Source organism: Berghia stephanieae, chromosome 8, assembly GCF_034508935.2.
Source record: "Berghia stephanieae isolate SIO BIC M18660-M18661 chromosome 8, UCSD_Bste_1.3, whole genome shotgun sequence".
Classification (NCBI taxonomy): Eukaryota; Metazoa; Mollusca; class Gastropoda; order Nudibranchia; family Aeolidiidae; genus Berghia; species Berghia stephanieae.
The window spans coordinates 8,476,548-8,487,801 of record NC_088367.1 but is presented as its reverse complement, the minus strand read 5'-3'; the positions used below and the strand labels follow the sequence as shown (position 1 = coordinate 8,487,801).

The following is an 11,254-nucleotide window of genomic DNA, read 5'->3' as shown; positions in this document are numbered from 1 at the left end:
TTTGGTAAGTGTCTCATTCCTACGGACTGAAAAAATTGTAGACTGTATACTCGTGCGGCTATGTGGTCTTGTGGTATGACACTCGCTTTCGGATCGGAAGGTCCTTGACTCGAGCCTCGCTCGGCTCATAGTTGAGCTCTTGGAAAAGGCTCTTTACTCTCATTCTCTCACCGTACTCAGGTGTAAAATGACTACCTACCTGGCCATTTACAGCGTTGTCTCTGTCCGAAAAAAATGTAATATCGCAACGTTATTGTTGGTCAGCGACCTCTTGTAAAGTGCATTGAGCACGTTTAGTGGATATTGCTCTATGTAAAAGCTCAATTTAATTTTTTTATTTATTTTGATAATTTTGTTAACTGATCTTTTTTTCTACGTTTTAAAAAAACGTTGTAAGAAAACTGAGCGTTGTTGTGAAAAGTTGAACGTGTTTATAAAGGATTAGATTTATCTAGAAGAATCGGTTTGCGCTTAGAGCCCATGTTTATGGCCAGATTGTGCTTAACTCTTCTTAATCTCTCCTTACCAGCCATTTTCAAGATTTTCCCCAAAACTTCACACCAACTAACACAAAATATATTTTTTATCACTCAAACACAAAAGCAGTAAAAATTTGCGATACATAATTTCTTAGTAAAACATGCTCTACAACACACTGTTCATTTTCTTTAAATTTTATGATGCACAAAAGAAATTTGAATAAGGAAATTGATGGTTGTATCGTAAAGAATGTGACGATTTTCCTATAGTTGGTACGGAGAGGATTAAAACAGAAGTGCTTAAAAACAAAGACTACTGTTTAATTTTAGTCATATTTTTTCTATCATCTTTTGTTTCAGATTCGAAATGGATTGGGAATTTTTGAACGGAAACATCAGTCAGTGTCTCACGTCTTCGATGGTTTGGCCAAGCTTTCCAGCTGGAAATTTTTCTCCAATGGGACTGCATTTTTCTCAACACGTTTTGTGAGATCGGGTTATTATGAAGGTACAGGCCACCAAGACGTACTGGCTCCGTATCTGCTTTTTTCACCCCCGGAACCGAATTTTAGCCTCTCTGATAAAACCAAATGCTTTATGAACGGCATCGATAATTTGAATGTCAATATTTACGATTTCCCATAAAAAACGCAGGGAAAATCCTTCGGGGTTTTTGGAGATTACTGGGCCACATATCAAATTTCCCTTGGAGATCTGTCAACTGAAAAGTACATCAAGCCGAAACTTGATACAGGAAATTTGATCTACATGGACATGTTATCATCGGGCCACCCTCTACCAGAACCCGGTACCCAAAATCGACTGACGTTTCTTGTGCGTCAGAAGATGTTACCGTTCATGAAAAACAGATTGGTTCTTGTGCGCATGTCTTCTATTTCAAAAAGAAGCGTTATTGCTGAATGGAAAGAGAAGGATTCCATACCTTACATGCATTCTTTTTCCGTCACCCAAACCAAAGCAATCATGATAGCCGGACCTTATTTTTACCAACAGCGTTTGCTTATTCACCAAAGCAGCTCCGCTCCCGTGTATGAATTGGTATGAGGAAAAGTCTTCTAAATTATATATCGCAGATCTCAAAACTGGAAAGACGAAAACAATTTATATGCCTTCACTTTTCGTTCTTCATCACATCAACGCTTACGACTTGAACAAAGAGGAAATAGTCATAGATGTTGCTTCATACGATGACCCCGACATTGTCAACAAAGTCCTTATGCTGGATGTAGTCAGGGATTCTGAAAAACGAAATAAACTCTTCAGACCACCTGTAAACAAACGTCTTACCATCAACCTTAAAACGAAACAAGTGGAGATAACTAACCTAAGTACAGATAACAAAGTTACCGACGGTTTAGACATGCCCGCCATAAATGAAAGGTACAGATCAAAGCCATACTGTTTCGTTTATGGCGTTACTGGTTTTGCTGATGGGAAAAGCTACACGTCCTCAGCCATCATCAAGAAGGACATGTGTAACGGTGGAACAGTGGTGGGCAAGCTACTCATCCCTTCCCACTACCCAGTAGAGCCAGCGTTTGTACCCAATCCACAGGGAACACAGGAAGACGATGGAGTTTTGCTGGTTCCGTTTCTTCGTGGAGAAGACGCTGTGACCTACTTGTCGGTGGTAGACGCTAAGACGATGTCAATCATCAGTAAGGCTGATATGCCTGACTACATCCCAATCTCTTTTCATGGAAGATTTTACAGTAACTATTATTAAAATTGTCATAATTGTTGAATGGGAATGTCAATATCCTGCGATTGCATATTATTTCATACTTGGGTGATGTCCATGTATCACTATCGTTTCCGCATTGCTTTTTTAGACAATTGCATCTGCATTCCGATTTGCTGTCATATCAATTTTTTTTACTTCTAATTCCTCCTATACATTGTGTTAGTCACCAAAATACTATGACCGGCCTTCCATCTACATCATACTTGATGCACGTGAGAACTATGTGGTCTAGTAGAGTGACACTCGCCTTCGGATTAGAAGGTCCTGGGTTCGGGCCTCGCTCAGGGCATAGTTGAGTCCTTGGAAAAGGCTCTTTACTCACATTCTCTCACCGCACTCAGATGTAAAATGAGTACCTGGCCGATGACAGCGTTGCCTCTGTCAGAAAATATTGTAATATCGCTTAACAGGCATCATGTATCGTTCTACATGTTACGTGTTGCTGTTGGTCAGGGACCCCTTGTTATGCGCTTTGATCACCTTTAGTGGATATTGCGCTATATTGCACTCAATTTAAAAAAATAGTATTAAGAATCAACACATTGATATTAGCCAAATTTGTCAATTAATTCATACAAAATTGCAGACCTTCTAGATGATTCTTTTATTTTATAAATCTTATTTATTACAATGCGGCAATGCTGTTCAGATTTATTACTTTCCTTGATTTTTCTGAATAAAAATAAATCCAAATATTAGATTCTGGATTTTCTGCGATTATATGGTGATGATTGGCCAAGAGGATGACTAAAACATCGGTGTCTGCTGTCTGTATAAGGCGAGTGATTTTGTTTGAATGGCGTGTAAAACATTGACCAATATGCAGGTATCTGCTTCTTCGTGATTGCATTGCTCCATCGGAATCCCATTACTTAATTCTTTACAAAATCATCCTCTGTGATGTACAGTTCTTTCCCTTCTTTGAAATTCTCCATTGCAAGCCTGCTAGACAGATAATTGAAGAGTTCTTTTTTGTTGTCCGCATTCATCAAAAACTGATGCCAGTCTCCCAGAACTTTGGCTAAACTTGCAGACTGAAATAACAGCGTTTTTTTCTCGAGTGATTTCTTTTATGGACATTGGAAAATGACGATCCCAAACAACATCTACTCTTGATGCCCGATCCAATTCATGTAAAATTCGTGGTAAAAAGACTTTTTCAAAACATTTTCAAATGTTTCTCCTGTTATGATTTTTCCTGAAAACGTATGAATTAGAAATCCACCTTCCAATACGATAAAGTCATCATCAAACGTTGTCGTAAAATCCATCAGACATTTCCAGAGATCCAACTTGGTACATGCATGTAGAACATTCCTCCAGATGATAAAGCGTGTGGAAAGCTTGATAATTCATATTTAAAAAAATATTTTAGATCTCTACCCCGGCAGTCCAAAATGAGAAATGTTTTCCCAAAAAGTTCGGCGTGTAGCTTGAAATGTTCTAATTTCAGTTTCGCCGTTGTTTTTTTTTTAATTGACCTTTCTTTCCTTGTAAACTTGTAGATTGTTTTTCTTGATTGGTGCTGATAATGCTGCGTCCCTCGGGCAATAACTCGTATGTGTTGAAAGGATTTTCCCTAAACTGTGTATGAAAAATGTTTATCAATATTGAAAGTTTTTCTGCTCTTTAAAATGTTTTAAAATTTTAATAGTTTACAAGCAATTAAAAGTTATATGTGTTTGAAATCAATTTAAACTTCAGTGACCTCTGGATGACCTTCAAGAGATCTGAAATAAATTCCATACGCTTTTGGAATAATGAGTCGGTTTTTTCCTTTACCTGGCCATGACTAAAGTAAGATGGGAGATAACTCAATTAGATAATTATGCTTTACTCTGACCTTCACACGTTGTCACTAACAGCATGGCAATCGTACACATTGTGAGAAATTTTCCCAAAACGGTATATGGAACTTCTTTTACACAAATAAAAGTGTTTGTTTTTTTCCTGTTCTTTAAATGTAGAAGACCTCAATTTGAACTTTCCTGACCTCTGGATGGCCTTCATTTTTTTGGAATAACACAATTCTAATTCACCGAAATGTTCTCAACGACATTAAACCTTTCAATTATGCAGAAAAATAAACTTTTGCACGAATGTTTACCAACTGGAGGGATATTTTTTTACTAGAACATGACTCAACTATAAAGGGGGGATAACTCAATCAAACGTTTTATATGCTTAAATCTTTACACGCTTGTCACTAATATCCTAAAAGCAAACTCTATTCTTCAAGTAGTGCAAAATAAAGCGTGATTCACGAGTCATTTTATAAAGAATATATTTTGTCATCTACACTCAAAGAAAGGGCCGTAACTAGTAAAAATTGAGATGAATCTTCACAAAACTTTGTATTAAAATTGCTGAACACAAATGAACGTTTTTCTGTTCTTTAAGCAGTTTTGAAATATCAATAGTTTACAAGTAATAACTTGTTAAATGTAGTTCACAGCAATTTGAACTTAAGTGACCTCTGAATGACCTTCAATTGGCCGAAATCAATTTCCGATCGACGAATTATTTCTCAAATATATTAAACTTAGCAATCATGCAAAAAAAATTATCTTTTGCATGGATGTCAAACAACTCCATTTCTTTTATCCTCCCACAAGATCATGACCCCTTTCTAAAGGGCAATAACTCAATCAAACAATGTTCAATTTACTTGTAACTTTACATGCTTGTCACTGACATCATAATAAGCAAATTTTATTCTTTGAGTTGTATACAATAAAGCGAGTTTAACAAGTTACTTTAAAAAGATGAATCTCTTTATTCATCAAAAATTCAAATCAAGGGCAATAACTCGTACATGTTGAGAGGGATTTCTCCAAAACTGTGTATGGAGAGATTGCTTATTACAAATGAAAGTATTTTTGTTCTTAGAGATGTTTTAAATTATCAAGAGTTTACAAGTAATTAAATGTTAAAGTACTTGACCTCACTTAAAACTTTACTGACCTCTGGATGAACTTCAAGCGGTTGAATCAAAATTCCAATCGACCAAAATTTTTTTCTAAGATATTAAGCTTACCAACTGTGTAAAGAAAACTAAACTTTTATAGGGAATGAGATTAGCGGAAGAGTAGCGTCCCTTGATTGGACGTCACCCATAGTCTGTGATGTCACCGGCGGAAAAGTTATTAGAGAGAGAACGTCATGTTGGTTGTGCGCATGCACGTCCAATCAAGGGACGCTACTCTTCCGCTAATCTCATTCCCTATACGAAAGTGAAACGCGACGAGTTTTTTTCATTAGGCGGTGACTCTACTTTACATGTGTCTTCTAATTTCACGATTTAAACTTAATCATTAGTATCTATAGAGTACGTGCCATGTATTTGCAATGCAAAATTTGCTTTACAATACATTTTCAATATCTTCCCAAAAACACGCAATATGGAACCGCTTTTGCATTTTACACAGAAACAAAATGTTTATTGTGTGTCTTTTTTTGTGCTAGCATTCGTAAAAATAACCGCCACAGTGTATTGCTAGGTAAGTTACTCATTCATACCTGATTCAAGTGGGGTAATGCGATTAAAGAGCTGTGTTCAGGAACGCAATGCTGCTATCTGGAGTTTTACCATCCATCTGACTTCACACAATGTCCCTTGCTTCTGTTACAAGACGGGTTGCAGCACTTCTGAGCCATTGACGCAAACCTACGCCTCTGTATTGAATTTGCTTTGATCATGTATAAACTGATCCCACCTGATTAGGGAATCAATGAGAATTATAACAGGATGTCTCAAGTCAACTCCAACTCAGTGGCTCCCAACACTGAGAGGCATTGCATCGCCAAGTCTTAGACGACAAGATGCTAATCAAAGGATGCATGCAAGAATTGATGAAGCCGCTCCTTTTAAAATAATCATAAAGGGATCACCTTCAACAACAAGACTCAAATCCAGAAGACCTTTCCACCTAACAAAAATGGTAGACTTCAGAGTGAAAGAGAACTGGAGAGAAATGTGGAATAGGGAAACACCAAGAGGAGGAAACATCATAAAAGGTCCCATGAACAGATTGCCTGCATTCTACAATGCCAGGAAATACTGGGTTTCCTTAAATCGCCTCTTAACAGGACATGGCAGAAATGCATCAAATATGTGTAGATGGAAACTTGGGAACAGTGATGCCTGCCGGAAATGTCAGGCAGCTCCAGAGACCAGCGATCACATCGTCCTCCACTGTCCATTAATAAACTTGAAGGTGGCTGTGAAACAATTCTTAGGGAGGAGGAAGACTTCCGAAGCTGGGTTGACGAAATGAATTTGGAGGTGTAGCCATACGCTACTACTCCTACTACTACTACTGCTACTACTACTACTACTACTACTACTACTACTACTACTACTACTACTACTACTACTACTACTACTACTACTACTACTAATACTACTACTACTACTACTACTACTACTACTACTACTACTACTACTACTACTGCTACTGCTACTACTACTACTACTACTACTACTACTACTACTACTACTACGACTACTACTACTACTACTACTACTACTAGTACTACTACTACTACTACTACTACTACTACTACTACTACTACTACTACTACTACTAGTAGTAGTAGTACTATCCCACCTGGGTTCGGATATGATCTATTCTTCTCTGGCTTTTCAACTCAAACGTGAAGTCTGTCCTACTGTATGGATGTGAAACTTGGAACGCATCACAGGCATGTAAGGGAGGGTACAGATTTTCGTAAACGAGTGCATGCATAAGATATTCAGTACAAAATGGATGGATAGAATTATAAATGAAGATGTATGGCAAAGGACACAGCAGAAACCAGTGGGAGAGGAAATAGGAAGAAGACGATGGAGATGGATTGGACACACCCTAAGAAAAAGGCTTCAACAGTCGTGACGTCACTTCCCTCGAAATGACGCATAATAACTTATAAACTTGTTCTAAACTATCGGAACAATGGCGGACTCTCTTATGAACTACTTCTCCAACGAGCATAAAAGTGAATCCAGAGGAGAAAAACATTATAAATATGATCCTGTTTTGACTTTCTGATCACATGACATATGAAAAGTTCTAGCCAGCATGAAGAATAAAAAGTACCGATTTTGATGTTTAGAACCAAGCTGTTCACCATTGCTGGGAAACGTGACATCAGACAATTGAATCCAATGATATCCATCTGACTATAAAATTGAGCTTTTATATAGCGCAATCACCACTAAATTATGTGCTCAAAGCGCTTCATACCACAAGACCACATCGCCGCAATAATTCTAAATATCTTACCACAGCGGACTGGCATCTTAGTCTTGTGGCTTCTTGTTTTAATGAATTGGTTGATTTTGTGAGTTCTGTTCACTCATTGAACTCATCGAGCCCCCCCCCCCTCCCCTTTGTTTTGGTTTTTTTTTTTTTTTTACATCGACGTTTATGAGTAATTCTCAATAAACTGTGTTAACCAGACTATAGATAGTTCGCCGATGACGTCACTCAGGTCTTTGTTATTGTTTTTTGCCATCCGCGTTTATGAGTACTGCTCACTGAACTGTATTATCCAGACTATAAACGTTCATGGATACACACAGTTTTCTTTGTTGGTCCGTTATACTTCCGGATGGCAATGTTGTGAGCTTCTTAGCCAAGCGCATACTATCGATAGTATTATTATTAGAATGAAGTTGACGTCACATCGGGTCTTTGTATTTGCTTCTTGCCATCCGCGTTTATGAGTAATTCTCACTAAACTTTATTATCCAGACTATAAACGTTCAAGATCACGCATAGTTTTGTGTGTTGGCCCGTGATACTTCCGGATGGCAATGTTGTGAGCTTCTTAGCCAAGCGCATAATATCTATAATTACCCATAAACGCGGATGGCAAGAAGCAAATACAAAGACCCGAGTGACGTCAACTTCATTCTATCTATAGTCAATAACGAGCTGTCATGCTCTTCTCGTTTCAATTTAAAATACAACAAAGTGAAAAAGGAAGCCAAGAATGTGATGATTTCATGGATGGGGGGGGGGGGGGGGGGGGGGGGGGAGTACTTTATCAATAATCACAATGGGGAATAGATTAGCGGAAGAGTAGTGTCCCTTGATTGGACGTCACCCATAGTCTGTGACGTCACCGGCGGAAAAGTTATTAGAGAGAGAACGTCATGTTGGTTGTGCGCATGCGTCTCTCGTCCTCGCGGACGAGAGACGCATGCGCACAACCAAGATGACGTTCTCTCTCTAACAAGGGACGCTACTCTTCCGCTAATCTCATTCCCTATAGAGTCGTTTTATTCAATCAATCACATGTCATATCTGCCGGCTTCATTTCAGTTCCGGGCGAAAAAAAAAAGTTCAAGAGAAACAATTGAAAACAAAAAACAAACGTCAAATTATAAGCAACAACATTTACACAGTTGTCTCCCCTGATCTCAAATCGTGAGATTTTTTAACAAAGTGAGTTTGAAAGGTGCCAGACAAAGCAAGAGAGAAAAATACTAGAAAAAAAAAGACTATCCCCCCCAAAAATGAGTCTTCTTTGACAGAAATTTCGGATCGGAAGGTCCAGGATTCGAGCCTCGCTCGTTGTATAGTAGAGTCCTTGGAAAAGGCTTTTTACTCACATTCTCTCACCGTACTCAGGTGTAAAATGAGCACCTGGCCGTTAACAGCGTTGTCTATGTTGGAAAAAATCTGTAATATCACCTTATAGGCGTCATGTCTCATTCTATATGTTACGTGTGGCTGTTGTAAAGTGCTTTGAGCGCGTGTAGTGGATATTGCGCTATATAAAATTTCAATTTTTCTACATTCCACATAATACCAGATTGTCGGGGTATGTCACATTTAATCTACCTAAAAGTTACTTGAACTAAAACTCATGATTACACTGTTTGATATAAAGTCATAAACAACCATCGAATAGAACAGCTTCAAAAGACAACAAAATACCAAACACGGGACGTTTCGGGCACAAACCCCTTCTTCAGCCAATTACAAAAACAATTAAAGCATAAATAGACCACTTAAAAACCATGACGGTTATTGGCTGAAGAAAAGTTTTGAGTCAGAAACGTTCCGTGTTTGGTATTTTGTTGTCTTTTCAAGCTGATATTTTAACTCTTCTTTATTACTTTTCACAGTCCACCACATCTTCTATCAGCCTAGTATAGTAACTCTTCTGATATTAGGGAATGACTATAAATGCCTTGACTGTTTGAATGTTTCAATAAAACGGTTTCTTTGCACCCCCCGTTAGTTAAGACAGACGTTGTTATAATATTGGAATTCGTCCCATTAATGAGATGCCACTTTTACTGTTATTCGCACAGACTAAAGGTGTCAGTCATTCGCATACGACACGGTTTATACTTATATATCAAATTATTGTCATAAAACATAATATTATTTCGACATCCATTTCTTGATTATTTCGTCTAAATATGAATATTTATAATAAGTCTAATTTGTAAACAACGTACTATATATAAATACTCACCATGCAACCAGTATAATATACAAGGTCATTCCTTCATTTCTCACGTTGAAAAAGGATACTGGACACAAGATTCTAGACAAGGTGATCATTATAGATATTTCATTCCATATGATTATTCTTGTTTTTTTTTTTTTTGTTTATTTTCTTTTGTCTTTTTGAAAAAATATTTATTTATTTTTTCCCCAAACAACTCGATGTAATGCCTGTTAATAAAATGAAATTTATTTTCGAAAATATACAGCAATAGAATAACTAACAATAATGACGTTCTTTTTTGTAAGATTCTTTCTATGTCACACAACCTACCTATATTCTATGTTTATTATCAATGACTTAGAATTATAAATAAATCGCTATAGTGACAAATAATTTGTATTTTCTTCATATTACGTTTATTCAAAGGGAGATAATCAAATTATAGTATGTAAAATTTGATGTTATAATGAATTGCTTGAAGCTGGATTCTTCAAATAAATCAACTTTATTTTATGTTTGATTCTTCTTAGTATGATTGAAAATGTATCGTTTGTGTTACAGAAAGTAGCATATGATATCAAAATGGACGCTTCATTGACGATAACGGTGTTAAAATAACTTGAGCTTTTATATAGCGCGATATCAACTAAACGTGCTCAAAGCGTTTTACATGGGGTCCTTGGCGAGCAGCAACACTTAACATGACGCCTATCAGGCGATATTACACATTTTTTTTCGGACAGAGACAACGCTGTTAACGGCCGTTTTTCAGAGAGAATGTGATCGAAGAGCCTTTTCCAATTATTATCTCATTCGTCTCTAGTGTTTCATTCATCCTGTTTTGTTGATAAAGGGATAACCCAAAACGTCCATTTTATCTATTTTCTTATATTAAATTGAAGCTTACATTTAATTTCACATTGTTATTTGTTTCTTCGAGCTTCGAGCAGCAACATTTACATTAGTCGATTCATAGAATATAATTGACGTCACTCAGCTTTTTGTTATTGATTTTAGCCAGCCATTTAAAAAACTAATTGTATTAAGCAAACTATAAACGTTTTAGTTTACATATAGTTTTGTGTATTGGTGCGTTATACACATCTGGCAGATGCTGTAAGTTTTTCTAACTCAACGCAAAGCATCAATATCCACGTTTAAAATAGAATACATTATATCTCACATTTTTATATTATTTGTTCAATTGGCAGCAAAAATCTAAAGTAAAAAAGCTGATTCTAATCTCATTGGAAGTCTAAAACCAGTCTTCCGGCGGACCGGCTACATACCCTGTGTGATTGATCTTCTGATTTCAGACTGATGGCGTCTGCTTTTCTAGGCTAGATTTATGTAGGTCGTCAAGAAAGATAATTCATCCTCTCTCCTTTACTTTCCGTCATCCTAAAATCTGCCTTAACACCCAACTACTAAAATCATTATCCCAACTTATGATTCCATGTGCAACCTATTCATTATTAGTTCCCCAAAGAGTTGGCTACATTCATACTTTCGAGGATTTTGGAACCGGAAAATGAAAGGT

General features: G+C 37.0%; 1 protein-coding gene across 1 annotated transcript; it reads left to right on the top strand.

The window, feature by feature from the left end:
- Positions 1-1,605: 1,605 nt before the first annotated feature.
- LOC144977959 (beta,beta-carotene 15,15'-dioxygenase-like) lies at positions 1,606-2,226 on the top strand. The gene has a single exon (XM_078923369.1). The coding sequence runs from the start codon at positions 1,606-1,608 to the stop codon at positions 2,224-2,226; it is 621 nt and encodes a 206-aa protein (XP_078779495.1).
- The last annotated feature ends 9,028 nt before the right edge of the window (positions 2,227-11,254 follow it).

Bases quoted from the DNA above. Each gene is read 5' to 3' on its own strand.
- LOC144977959 (XM_078923369.1), top strand. From the start codon at position 1,606: ATGCCTTCACTTTTCGTTCTTCATCACATCAACGCTTACGACTTGAAC.